We start from the raw sequence: 14,826 nt of genomic DNA on the forward strand, positions 1-14,826 counted from the left end.
GTAGATTGACCAGTAAATCGAGAGCTTCGCCTTACAGCTCAGCTCCTTCTTCACCACGACGGACCAGTACATCAACCGCATTGCTGCAGAAGCTGCACCGATCTGCCTGTCAATCTCCCATTCCATCCTTCCCTCACTTGTGAACAAGACCTCAAGATACTTGAACTCCTCCACTTGAGGCAGGAACTCCCCACCAACCTGAAGGAGACAAGCCACCCTTTTCCGACTGAGAACCATGGCCTAGGATTTGGAGGTGCTGATTTTCATCCCAGCTGCTTCACACTCGGCTGCAAACCGCCCCAGTGCACGCTGGAGGTCCTGGTTTGATGGGGTCAACAGGACAACGTCGTCTGCAAAAAGCAGAGACGAGATCCTGTGGTCCCCAAACCGGACCACAGCAAGTACACTCCCAGAAAATGTCAGCGTCACTTTTTTGATAAGAAAAATGGAGTTGATAAATGACCTGAATTAATCAGCACAGCAAACATCAGATGTGAAACTTCTGGCGTCTGGAGAGTGGTTTAGTGGGTCTCTGCTCTCCTTTGTCCTCTTCGTTTTGTTTCTTTCATCTCAGTCTGTCTCCCTTCAATGTGGTATTTCAGAAGGCCTCTCACATCAGCCGCCAGACATTTTATGAGTTCAACCACTATAAAGCCATCATGGTCAACTGCCTGTGGAACTCCAAAATGTCTGAACCAGACATGGGTTTACAGCTGAAAGAGGAGCTGCTTTGCAAGAGCAACATACCTGAGTACTGGAAGAGCTTTGATCTCATCAACCACCCTGCTTTCATGAGCTGTGCCATCGACTTTCACAGGAAGGCAAGTGTGGACCACATATGATGTCTTGATTTGTATCTTACTGTGATATGTGGATAGGCTCCCACCTGCAGCAGCCCATAAAATATTTCTTCTATGTACCTTTGAACACACCTGGCTCCAAATCTCATTATTTTCAAACTTTAGGAGGTACTTGATTTATCTGCATGCAGCCATTTGGTTAACAGATGTTCAGACAAGACAAAGAGACAAATGTGGCATTAATGTGTCCTTCATAGAAGATGCATTAATACTGAAGGGCATTTTATTATTAATGGGTGCTGCGTGACACATGGTTTTCTTCATGTTTAATAATACACGTACCTTTTTGTGTGTGTGTATGTGTCTGGGTGGGGGGCGACTGCAACATCCAGATCTTGTGAGATTTAGCAGGGTGGGCTGACTATCAGTATTCTCTCTTTACCAGTGTTGGCCAAGAAAAAGGAATGTGGACCTGAATTCCATAAAGGTATGAGTGGTCTCCTTTTCATTACTGCATTTATAATAGACTTCATTAATTCATTTATTTCAAATCTTTTTTTTAAAGAGATTAGGAGGCACTGTGTTTAATCATAAAAGTCTTCAATGTACTGTCTGTCTGTCTGTTTTAGCTTTCCAGGCCGTGGACCTGGTACCTGCAGTACCTGTACAGTCAGGGATACAACGGCCTGAAGCAGTTTGTTTCATCCATGTAGCCAGAGGAAACTTCTTGGACGGCATCTGACTTACCAGCCTGTCAGGAAAAACTTTTCATCAGTATTCACAATGACTTCTCACACATTGCATCACACATTGCAGTGGGTGCAGTAATTCTTAATATGGCTCATTTTTATGTTTTATTTGAAAATAAATTTTTGGATGTGCATCCCAGTACACTCTTTGGCAGTGGGCCCAGGTTGCTCAGAGCAACATTAACCAGCAGCTGACAGCAGGCGACGGGCAGGGTGACGGTCTGTCCGCACAGCAGAGGTAGACACTCAACACAGTGGAGAGGAAGAATGACCACGTGCATCTTACCCATTTTTCCAAACACTCTGTGTTTTTGTATATAAATATATGTTTATTGTTTAGTTTTTTTTATATTATTGGACCAGTGTCAGTAGTAGGTTCAAGTTCAGTGAATACTACTTTAAGAGGGAAGACTAAATGTTTATTGCAGAAAATTTTCAAAATACCGAAAAGGGATCATTTTGACACATTCATCGGTCTGGGTGATGTGAAATCTCTACTAAATTTCACAACTCCCATAAATAAGGTATGGTACAAGAAATATTGTCAAGATACTAAAGAATAACAAGTTGAAATGATTCTTTTTCTCTTCAGTACTTATTTGCAATAAAATTTGTCATTCTTTGCTTAATGTGAACACAACTATCTTGAATCAGTGATTACACAGTTTGTCTTTGTGTTGTATTCTTGTACAGCTTGTCGTCTGTAAAACCTGACCCTTGGACATGGATGAAAAAAAGTTTAAAGGTTTTTACATTTTATGAAAGTTAACACCAGTCTGTTTCTTAATAACAGCACAAAACATAACCATTTACCAGACATGTATGCTCATGCCCTGATGTCATCCTTAGTTGTTCCTCTTTGAATGGCATCAAGTTGTTTAAGAATGAGTCATATAGAAAGCAGCATGTTGGTTTAACCAAGGGACCCATCTGGATGGTTAATAGCTCCTTGGTTCCATTTGTTAATACTGGATGATTTCCACCATTGATGTCCAGTGAACAGTTTTCTCCATGACGTACTATCATGGCCCAGAACATGAAATACATTCTATCATGTTTATGTTTGTATATTGTCCAGATTTCTTCACCTCTGTGAAATTTGGCAGAAGTCAAAGACATGGCATGGTAGGCCTTATGCCACTTGAACATCAGTTTCACAAAGTGCGTTCAGGGACTGGCACAGGTAAAAACCTAAAACTGAACAGTGCATGGCACCGTTTTTTCATCAATGCTTTTTTAAAGAAAGAATTGTAAAGGCAATAAAAATGTAGTAAAATTGTGGGGAAAGGCCAAAAGCCAGAATTTACATGTTCAGATGCTTTGTTTTGCTCAAGCAACACGCTAAAACCCAAAGATATTCTGTTTAAAATCATGTGACATCAAATTTGAAAACATGAAGCCAGAACATGTTAAGGGCTTTTGTTTTAACCAGTTTTCTCTCGATCAAGAACAATATTTGTTTTTTTATTTTACCAAAAGCCTGTCACGTCGCCCTCTACACAGCAAAATGTTACATGTTGATGCATATTAAGTAAGCACTCCCAACTTTGGTCAGAAAATAGAAATATGGACAACGCAGCTGTGTTTTTACATGCATTGAAGAGTCCTGAAGAGCTGCAGAGGAGACGTGTTCTCTCTCAAACTTAAGCCATATTTCTTCTCGACAGCTTTTTGGACTGTTCACTCAGAGCAGTGATTTCCGAGCCTCTCTCCTTAACCCGAGCCGCTGAAGTTTTCTGATAGTATATTCCAGCTCTGGCTGATGGTAACCACAGATGAACGCCTGGACGCGTGCTCTGGCGCTGATGTGAATGCGCGGAGCCACCTTAAAGAAAGCAGCCATCTGATGTCAGCGTCAGAGACGCAGTCTCCGCCGCCGGTACAGCGCTGCGCTGCTCCGCCGCTTCAAATCTCCATCTGCGCTGCCGCTCTCCTCACTTTCTTCAGCACATCTCTCGCCTACATTCACGGGAGCAGCTTATTTCATCAGACTGCGCTGTGTTTGTCCTACCTGAGCCAGAATCGCCTTGGGGAGTGCAAGGTAAGATTGTTGTTCAAGGCTGCTTCTTTATAAGTGTTTACTGCTGGACATTGGGTTAACCTCACATCCAGGGCAAACAGGAACATGGTGTGTGACTATGGCACGCGTCTTAAATTGCATTCGGGTTACTCCTGTTGGCTACATGTTGACTGTCGTGCTGCAGTTAGGAGTCTGTGCATCGTGCTGCTTACAGTTTGGCAGCTGGATTTTGGCATCAGTGTGACGGATGAGGTTGGCGAGATGAGCTTCACTTCAGGTTAACTACAGCATGTGTGCTGGCCATTGGAGATGTCGGAGCAAAAGGTGCGCAGCTGGACGTTTTGGCAGCAATTGGAAACAGCCTCTCCTTGTGTTTCTGCTCCAGTTCATTCTGCTCGTTATTTTAAACATTGTGCAGCTCACAGACTGAACGGACAAGACTGCACAGACCATAGTTTCCCCCTTCACTCATTTCTGATCACAGAAAGTAAATTTAGCGACACTGATTAATTGTGCGCTCCAGTGTGCGCTGGTTTTGTAAAGCCCAAAGGCAGCGGACCCGTCATATTCTTCTGTGCAAGTTTCTCAGCAAGTCTCGCTTCCTGTGGAAAAAAACGAGCATTTCTTTGGCTTTTCTGTCTCATTAGTTTGTAGGGGTAGAGACTGACATGTAATGCCAGACTGAGGTTTTGAGGACCTGAACTCTGAATGTCGCCAGTAATTACAATTACACAGTGTGGGTCTTGGCCCCTCCTTTAAGGGCCCCAGGATGCAGTACACAGTGTGGGATAATTTAGGAAGATAATTGAAGGCAGGAATTTAATCCATTCTGGTTCTGTGGAAGTGACAGCGGTAGTAGCCTACGTTTAAATCTAAATGAATCTACGTTTGTCAGTGCTGTTGTGTTCTAATGTTGACTGCATATTCAGTTTGAAGACTGAAATACAACAACAAACTCCTTTCATAAAAATATCATCTTACCAGGCTGGTTTGGTGTATTTTTCTCCACCTTTGATCATAAAGTCTGGTAACTCTTGGTGTTCATGGCTCAGCCCAGGATTAAACTGAAGATCTCTGGAAGCTTTAAATACTTTATTTTGGTTTGTAAAAAGAGCTGAATAATGTTTCTATCTAAGGGGCTTAATGTGACATCCTGCCTCTAAAATGACTTTCATGCTGTCAGTCTGCGCCTTTCAGTATTACCAATCTGCATTCATTTAAAATAACTCAAGTCATTTTCATGGACAGAGATCTTCTTGTACCTACACTGAAAGAACATTTTTCTCAGAACAAAAGCCTAACAGGAAGGAGCACAGCAGGATGTTTTTTACAGGCCAATAGGATTGCATGTCTTTTTATTTCGAGGACTGCTACAGAACTTTGAATATCCATCCATCCATTATCTCTACTGCTTATTCCTGAACAGGGTCACGGGGGCGCTGGAGTCTATCCCAGCTGACATTAGGCGAGAGGCAGGGTCCACCCTGGACAGGTCTCCAGTCTATCACAGGGCTGACATGTAGACAAACAACCACACACACTCACACGTGCAATTTAAAGTCACCAATCAACCTAAGCTGCCTGTCTTTGGACTGTGGGAGGAAGCTGGAGTACAGAATCCACACACTCACAGGGTGAACATCCTTACAGAAAGGCACTGGGTTGGCAACTTTGAACATGTAAAAAATAAAGTAGAGTAATAATAATAATCAGCTGAAAAGGTGTTTAATAATGAGCATCATATGGTATGGTGACCAACTTCCATATTATGTGCTGCTTTTTGTAACCAGATTTGGCAGAGGGAAGCTGTGTAAGACTCCACAGTGAGTCATAATTGTGAAAGATGCTAAAGGGATTATGAGAATGTTCTGCTGCCACTGCCTCTCTTCACCTAAAGCCTCCTGGTCATGTTTTTTAAATGCATTTTCACAGCATCAACCCATGTTAACATCCTTTATTTATCTTTCAGAGGACAGTGTTTCTGCCACTTGTGTCAGCTAATGTAAACTCAGCGATTCCCAACGTCTTTTGTCTGATGAAGCCACCCCCTCATCAGATGATCTACAGTAAATTACCCCTTCAGTCACACCGACTGTCATGTTCCAAGTATGTTCAATGAAATTAATTTCAAACTGGATGTCATTTAACACCGTGAACGTAAAAGTGGATATTGTTCAGTATTTGTTCAAACAATTTAATGTTGTGTTTAGGTCCGTTTGGTCAAGTTTGCATTTGTGCTACTAGTTGGAGTAGCAGATACTGGATGTTTACTCCCAAATCATTTATTGATTTCCTTTAGCTAATTTCAGTATATTCATAGTTGTCTAATTTAGCCGTTTATCCTCAGCTAACAACCCCAGTTATTACTTTTATTTATTTCAACCATCTAACAGTTACACTTATTTGTAATTCAACTTAAAAAAAAAATCTTTTAGCTAATTTTCAACTATTTATTCATTACTTTTAGCTGTGTCTATTATTATCCAATCATCAGTCTAATGAAACCTAAACAAAATGTTTAGCTTTTCTGTCAGTTATATTTAGCTGTAGTTCAATCATGTATTCATTTTCTAATGTTTTCAACTATTAATCCTTACTTTTAGCAAAGCATTTAACTGTCCTATCCATGACTTGTAGCTAACTATTTGGTCTGTATCCATCACTTGTAACTATTATCCATAACTTTTAGCTAATGTTAACTATTTTGTAACTGTTAATGGATTATTCATTAATGTTAGCTGTCACATTAAACCATTTAAGCCAAATTACTTAACTATTAGAATATTTCTTTCGTTACTTTTTGCTGCCTCTTTCAGCCAGGACTTTTACCAAACTTTAGACTGGTCTGTTTCTTTGCTAACTAGATTTCGCACACTCTGATGAATCTTAAACGTGTTTTAGGATTGCATTATTTATACAGTGATGTAGGAAGCATGCCGTGTTAAAGATTGTCTCGGGCATGTTTTTTCTTTTCCCTTTTTTATTAATTCAGGAGAGTGATCTGAAAATGTCATCCTCTGTTAAAATCTGCCTGGGGTCTTCACTAACTCTAGTGAATCGTTACGAATTAGCAACCTACCAAGGGCTGCAGTGACATTACATATTCCTACTGAGATTTTTCTTTATTTACAATGAAAAGGTTACTGTCGGTCAGATTTTGTGATTTCAAGAGTAGTGATCATGAATAATTGTCCTGGTCTCATATTTTCTTGCACTATAGAGGAAAGCAGTAATGAGTTTACAAGTCCTAAACTCAGATCTCAGTAAGTCGAACTGGTCAAACTGCCACAGTGATTTAATTACAGAAAACCTTAGCTTTGACCTAATCGATGCCACCTTCACTCTCCTGTGGAACAGAGGAAGATATCACTGATGTGTTTTCCCATATTTTCTTATATTGTTAGACCTGAGCACAGCGAAAGAGCTTTTGTTGGCTTTCTTCTTTATATACAGCATGTACTGTCTAGTTAGTGATAATGTACTGTATCCCCACTGATGTCTGCACACAGTCACTACAAGCCATTTGTTGCTATTCGCTCTTGCACAGTCTGAAAAACAGCTTCCATTAAACCTAGCTGACAATCCACCCAGTTCATATTGTATGAACTGTGTTAGTGAAGTTTAGTCAAAGTTTCTCTGTGGTGTCATTTCATCTTGGCTTAGTTACTCAGTTTAACATCTAGTCATGCATGCAGAGAAGTTTCATCATTGGCTTAGTCATTTCATCTTGGCTTAGTTACTCGGTTTAACATCTAGTCATGCATGCAGAGAGTTTACTCACCTGATTGGATGAGTACATCTGTGCCTATGAACAATATGTGAGGTTTTGTTTGAGTTACACTAACTGAGCCTACTAACAAGTATTGTCTGTGTAGGAGAATATTTACGCTTAGTCATCTGTTTTATAGACTTTCACTGATGGAAAAACTATAAAAGACATTAAAAAAACAGTCACTGTTGTCACTGTACTGTAACGAATGTGGCCACTGTAGTTTATCTTGCTTCAATACTGTCCTGCTCCTACAAATATTCACTAGAGCACCAAGTCAACAGCTGAAAATAGTCCCCAGCAACTGCTAGAATCTGCCCAGCTGTTTTAGGAAGTTACTTTTTTCTTTAAAAAGTATATATTTGTGATCAATTTTAAGATTAAACCCAATAAAAGCGTTCCTTCCCTGTCTGGCGGTAAGTGTCAGATCAGGTTGTCAGAAGCGTACTCCGTATCATCTGTAAACACACCTAACAGGGATGTCACACGGTCCTGGGGTACCCATGCATCTCTGCCACAAGGTGTGTGAGATGAAGGCTTTCAGCAGGTGTTAAGTTGCTCTTTAAGGATGCCACAGACAGAGTGGAGTCAAAAAGTATTGAGAGACAGATGAACAAATTGTTCCTTTGGAATTCTTCTTTGAATAGCAACCAAGCTGGAGGAAATGCTTTAAATTAAAAGGTGAAAACAGTATATGGTGGTGTATGTACATAGTTTGTAGCCTATATAACCTTTTTTTAAATTATTGTTGGCCCCTGACCATCTATGTTTTGTGCCTCCACATCTGTCCAACAAAAGTGCCACAGGTCACAGCCAAGCCCTGCTGGAATAAAAATATTTCAGTGCCCTGTCAGGTGAGGAGAGCCAGATGGGTGGATAACTGTTGTACACCTTGGAACATCATCATGCTAAGCTCTGTGGCTATAGGACAGGTGTGCTCAGTCAAGCAGGCTGCAGCAGTCAAACATCATCTCTCCATCATTCTCGTCCTGCACTGAGAGATGGGAAAAGACTGACAGAGAGAAAGCTATTCTCTGACTCCACACATTTCTGTGCCCATGGTAGCTATCCTTGGTCATGGTGACTGCAAACTATTATTTAGAATGTAGTAACCGATGCTTTCCTATTAACGTTAAATGGGTTGGTGTCTGGGGGTTGTCTTCAGTTGACACATTTATGTTGGTTATTTACTGTCCGGCACTGCAGGCCTTTCTCTGCGAGTCGCTCTGAGGCCCAGCTCATTGTCGCTCCCTGTGGCAGGTCATTCTTAATATGGCAGGAGGGGAGAGGGGCAGAGGTAGTGACTAGTTGCTTAATCTACAATTTGTAACTAAGGGGAGATGAGGGAATGTCAGTGTTTTAGGAACGAATTATGTAAATTACACAGAGAAAAGCATGTGAGTATGTGATGGATACTCAAATTTGCATGTGTGTAGATTTGTGTAATTAACTTCTCTCTGTGGTCTTGCACATGTTTTTATGCAAATGTGTGTTTTTAGCTAGTGTTGTGTGTCATTTGGTCAGTTCACCACTTTGGTCCATGCTGAAATATCTCAACTAAAGGATGGATCACCAACAGCAGATTCAAGTTAATCTGTGAAAGATCTCAACATCTCCCAGGTGGATTGGTTCTGCCCTTGGTACAGATATTCATTGTTCAGTCGGGAGAGACACGAGAAGAAGCAGAAGCACTTAGATGGTTTATTGCCCTAGTGTGCATGACAGAAAAGAAAGGATTTAGTGCCTAGACTTTGTCGTGAATACAACTTATAAATTAAAATGACAAGCTATGATGGGAAAAGGATCCCCCCACCTCCTGGAGTCTAGACATTGGTGGTAGTGGTGAAGAGAAGTGACGGGTGACAATGAGGATGGAGAAAATGTGAGGGGGCAGGAGTTTAACGAGCCGATGAAGGATGGCCGTACGATGCTTAAGATGAGGAGCAGGAATCTGATGGATGGTGGAGGCCCTGTGATGGAGATGAGAGGTGATGAATCTGGTGAGCCTGATGGAGGACCTGTCGCTGCAAAAGCCGACACCGAAATGACAAGTGACAGCAGTTTGACAGCTATGAGAAGACTGAAACTGATTGGTAATTAGAAGTGAGATGTCAGCAGCAGCTGGAGAGAGAGAGTCCACAGTAGGTCTCTACCTGACTGAACTTTTGCCTTTACTTCATTTCCTACACAGTGAATCCTTTGACTTTACATCTGGTGTAATACAGTAGTTGTGGTTTGGAGTGAGTCATCTCTAAATTTTCAAGAGTTTTACCATCAGGTCAGAATTTCAGTTAGTTAAATACTTATATTTATGGTGAACTAATAACATTAGATATCAGTTTCAGTTGTACTTTGTATTTAGTGCTAATTAGCAAATGTTTCACTGATAACACATTGAACATGGTGAACATAATCCCTGCTACAGCACCGCTGTGTCTAATTACAGCCTCGGAGCTGCGAACATGACTGTAGACCCTTAGACTTGTTTAAAATGTTGTTTTTTCCCAGTGAAGAGAAGATGAAGAGTTTAAGAAGCAACACATTTTCCCCAGTATCAGTTAGCAGTACAGTGAGGTGATAGTATTTGTTAATCCTGTCATTCTCTGCACTAGAGATGCTGGCTTTGGTTGTTTTGCTCTTTATCTGCTTTGTCAACACATGGGAAAGGGTGCTGACTAAATATTCGCTGCTTCTGCTTTTATGCTATACTGGCCACAAAAGGTCTTTTCATTTTTTTGTCATTCGTTGCTTAGGGATCACTGCAATGCCTTAACGGTCCTATTCTAGTCCAAGATAAATGCAAAGTTATCTTTTCAAATGGAGTCTTCTATATACAACCTTTCAGGGCGAATCTTCAGCCTGTAGAAGCTATTCTGGTCAATAACATTACATCAGCAGTTCCCGACAGCAGCTCCACACTAATTGGAGTTAATGGCTCCTGCAACATCCAGTACTTGTGGCTGCAGCAGAGTTTGTTTCCCTGTTTCCCCATTTTCCAAACTCTATTGAATAGCTCGAGTGCTGCTGTACTGTTTCTAGTCATTTTTATTTAGAGGTGAACCAATCGCTTTCATGTGTGTCAGGTCCGCTTAGAGTAGGTGGTCACACTTCATCTTCTACACGTGCTAACATGCTCCAATTAAAGCTGACATGTGTTGATGTTCTGATCAGCGCGGTGTCATCTGCCAGTGTGACCTCAGGTGAGCTTGGCTGTCATCCACCACTCAGCTACTCAACTCTGTTTTTGTTTTATCTTGGCTCTAATCTTAAAATTCATGGAACATGCTGTTGACATTATGCAGCAGATATGTGTTGTAGCTCTGGGCCACGCCCATGTTAAAGCGTTTATGAGGTTTTCTTTCCCTTTCTACTTTTATCTCCTTTTTTAGGTTCAGAAAATGGTATGGGCTCATATGGACTATTGCCGTGGGTCTCCTGGTTTAGAGACATGATAGAGTATTTATGGCAATCCCTCCTCGCTATATACAAGGTGATAAACTCATTAGAAATTACTCTCAATCTACCTGCTCCTCAGCCTAACCTTCATGCGCTAAAGGAGAAACAAACATAGCAAGAGATCATATTTTGTCTTCAAGCAGTCTTTCTACTGTTACTCTGTGTTAGATGATGTTTAATATAATAGTCTGCATGAATAGGTAAAATGTATAAATAAGATCATGCCCTACACAGAAGGAACACCTTAGTCCTTATATACTGTACATACATGCAGGACCTCACTTTTTGACATCCATTTTTGTTCCTCCTGCCTGTTTTTCTGTGATCTGATGTTACTTCCTGCATTCACAGGGGAGGACCCATAACAGTAGTTGCAACTTATACTAAAGGGAAAATTCACCTACTGTCAACCTGGATAATCTTTTCACAGTTTCACACTGCAGAGACTGTGTGACTCCATTAGCAGTTTTAGATGGTGGCCGTCATACAGCATAGCCCTTAGCCTTGTCAACAACAAAGTAAAGCCTCCTGTGTTATGATTAGTCTGTGTATGTATTATTTTTTCTTGGCATGATGTAGACACACACCTCAGTGCTCCTGAAGGTAGTCTCACTTCTTAATGACTGACTAATCCTGTGCTTTTTGATTAGTAACACCTGGCTACTCAGTGATTTTCCCACCTGGTTTCTGAATGTTGGTTTACCTTTGGGAAAGAATAACTGCATATTGAAATTTGTTGTTTTTTGTCACCTGAGGTTATTTGTTTTGTTTATAGGAGTTAGTGAGGTCCACGCAGCTGTTTTTTTAGCCCCTGATGAATAAAAACAAAATTGAAGGAGTGTGTACTTTGTTTTTATCATGACTGCATAATTAATAAAGTCTCCAAAATCCCCACAGTGGAGCAGGTTTCACAGGTTATACCTAATGAGAATAAATGCCAGGACTATGAAAATAAAGCTGTTTTAACTGAACCATTTCACACAGTCACGGTGAGTTCATATTGTACGACATTTAAAAGATAATAAAGCCTAACTGCTCTATCGTGATGAAATAGCCTGGAAACCACACTTGACTCTCTAACCATGCGTTTCACCTTGAAAATAATTACTCCAACCTAAATGTATGATTGCCTGATGAGTTTTATGTGTTGTCGTGCTCCTGATTGGGCTCATTTGAAGTTTTTATTCAAAAGCTGCAGATAAAGAATTGAGCATTAGTAACTTAGGAAGTTCAAAAGCGTTTTAACTGACATTGTCTCAGAAAGCCAACGAAACATGTTTTTTTTCTTAACATGAACCAGAAAAGGACCTAATGACTGTCGACATTATTCACAGTTCAGAGACTGACTCATCCTGTTCAAGTTTAATTGAGCACCACAGGAATGTCTCTGTTTGCTGAATGAATGAAACAGGGATTTGACTTCTCATCACACAATAAAGTGCCGGTGTCTCTGTCTCATTTTGAGTGGAAAGGGGCAGAATAATACAAATTTTGCATGCATGCATGGATGTGTGCCTGTGTTTGTATGTGTGCTGCAAGCACAAACTGACCAGGTCGATACAGCTCTAGATCCCGAGACCTGAGATCGTTTCTCAAGGCTGCATGTTTCCCATCTACGAGTCTAATGGCAGTCTCTTACGCTTTATGATTTATCAAGCAGAAAAGGTCACGGTGGCAGGCTGCAATTAATTTTGTCTGCTTTTATTTAGTGCTGTTCTGTAGTGCTTGCTCCATTAGTGACATATCATGCCATTACATGGGTTGTTTTCAGGATGGGAGTGTAGGAAGGAAATTTACAGAATATATATTAAAAAACAGTTCAATATCAGGGACTGAATGTTCATCAATATGTTCAGTTGTTTCAAACAGTATTGATGATTTCTTCTTCCAAATGTTATTAGTTGAATTTCTAAGTAGTAGATGAAAAATGGAATAAAAAGCTTAAATCCAATACAGAACTGATATAAGAATAAAAGAAAAGACAATAGATGAAGGAAACAAAATGCAGTCACAACCTAGAATTACAACTTTACAATTGTATGGCTCTGACAACCACTCAAATTCATAGAAATGGGACAGATGTGAGGTCAATGACCTTGACCTTTCACCACCAAAATCTAATCAGTTCATCCTTGAGTCCAAATGAACACTTGTGCCAAATTTGAAGAAATTCCCTGAAGGCGTTCCTGACATATTGCATTCACAGGCTTATGCTGGTTGGACATATGGACGGGTGGACAACCCAAAAACATAATGCCACCGGCCACGGCTGTTGCTGGTGCAGAAGCATAAAAAAGATATTTGGTCACGAATGAATAAACAAGATGAAGAGTCCACAGCCATGCTAGTAGCTTTGTGAGGCTGTACTTGCATATGGTTGTTTTTTTTTGATTAAATGCTAATACAAGTATGGTAACAACCTCACAGTGGCAGTGCTAAAGTGCTAATGTTAGCATGTTCACCACTGCAGTTTAGTGTGGTAGAATACCAACATTTGCTGTTTTCACTAAACACAAAGTACAGCTGAGATTAATGGGAATGTCCCCAAAATACTGGACAAATTTAATTTCTGACCTGATGATGGTGTTAGATGAAAAGCTACATGTGCCAAAGTTGTCAGAATTAATTGTGAGGGGGCTGGAATTCATCTCAAAATTGTGATATTTTGCTAGAAAACAAAAATGTCACATATGTCTTCTAGAAACAATGAATATCTATGCAGAATATTACATTTATCCATCCAGTTGGACAGACCGCCTGACCACCGGTGCCATCTTTAGAGTTGTGCAACTAACATGGCTAAAATTGGACATGGCAAAATTAAAAAAAAACACTTGCCTTGTTAACTTATGCAAGAGTTTATGTAACAACAAAAACAAAGAAAAATAATTCAAATAAGTTAACAAAAAAATACCACATATGAGTTTGTTAGTGCTCACACTTGACTTAAATAAATGCTCATAAGCAGAAGTCAAGTAAATTAGCTGCCTGTTCTTGATCCACCCACAGAAAATGTAGCAGCTGTGTTCTTCTGCCTCTTTTCATTTTACAGTTCTGTTTTCTGATGGCTAAGACTTTCCATCTTAGATTAGGCACTTAGCCTTAGGCAGTGTTTCTTTTTGTTCTTTGTGCTGTAGAAATAACTTGCATGATGAAAAATCCCAAGTAATTCCAATATGTTTCATAAATATAATCCCTTATATTTAATTGCCCAAATCAGTCATGTGCCTTGTGGCTGCATTTTAAACATAGGCATGTTTCTGCATTTAAAGCACCTCATCAGTCTGTCTTGTAAGCTGATAGCCACCTTACTTAGTTCCTATGGAAACTGCAGAGTTAAGAGTTCAAACTTATTGCTATGCAGACCAATCCAATAGTTGTGAAATGTTACAATGCTGCACCACTCTTTGACCTTGTTGACAATGTTTCTTTATGTTAAAATCATGATTTTTGCCAAAGTGCAGCAGGTCACTGATCTGAAGGCAGTGAATCCTCAGCAGTTTTGCTTTGGGCTTCATTCCCAAAGATTCAGGAGCTGTGGACTTAACCTGGACTAAACTACAATAATTCAGGTGTTTGATTATTTTCCTGGCTTGACCTTTCAGGTTTTCTCCAGTCATATTGACCTTTTCATATGCCAGCAGATGTTGGTGTAAGCCTTTTCTCTTAACATATTAAATCTTGACATAGGCTCCAGAGATCCTTGTTCTCATTGGCAAATTTGCACAAAAACCTTTAGGGAGTATTCCAGTGCGATCAGCCTCCAAATGTTCCGCATACAAATCTCTTCCTTTTTTGCAAATTGAGGGAGTGCTCTGACTGGCGCCTTGGTGGCTTTGTCAGTACCAGGGCAAGATATATAATATGTGAAGAAATGCTGATGGTGCCTGGTCTTATTTTTAGAGTCAATCTCCTGTTGTGCTCAGTCTTGGTGAGGAGGCAGTGAGTCATGTTAAAACCACTGAATGTGAACCACACTCCCATGGTGTGATAGGAGCCTTGCATCTTTCTATTATATTACTTGTCAGATAT

The 14,826-nt window shown here is 40.3% G+C and overlaps 2 protein-coding genes across 8 annotated transcripts in view; both read left to right on the forward strand.

The window, feature by feature from the left end:
* The window catches only part of cenpi (centromere protein I), a 14,027-nt gene extending 11,709 nt beyond the window's left edge, over window positions 1-2,318 (forward strand). For all 4 annotated transcript variants that reach the window (XM_020590588.1, XM_020590579.1, XM_020590596.1 and 1 more), the window contains exons 18-20: window positions 603-821; window positions 1,246-1,287; window positions 1,430-2,318. In XM_020590588.1, coding sequence (XP_020446244.1) covers window positions 603-821; window positions 1,246-1,287; window positions 1,430-1,513 — 345 coding nt within the window. In that variant the 3' untranslated portion in view covers window positions 1,514-2,318. The remainder of the gene's footprint in view (window positions 1-602; window positions 822-1,245; window positions 1,288-1,429) is intronic.
* A 91-nt stretch (window positions 2,319-2,409) lies between these two features.
* The window catches only part of drp2 (dystrophin related protein 2), a 155,465-nt gene continuing 143,048 nt past the window's right edge, over window positions 2,410-14,826 (forward strand). For all 4 annotated transcript variants that reach the window (XM_020590522.1, XM_020590558.1, XM_020590547.1 and 1 more), the window contains exon 1: window positions 2,410-3,590. The gene's annotated coding sequence lies outside the window, so the exon portion shown is untranslated. The remainder of the gene's footprint in view (window positions 3,591-14,826) is intronic.

This window comes from Monopterus albus, unplaced genomic scaffold (assembly GCF_001952655.1).
Source record: "Monopterus albus unplaced genomic scaffold, M_albus_1.0 scaffold2.1, whole genome shotgun sequence".
In the NCBI taxonomy this organism is placed as follows: domain Eukaryota; kingdom Metazoa; phylum Chordata; class Actinopteri; order Synbranchiformes; family Synbranchidae; genus Monopterus; species Monopterus albus.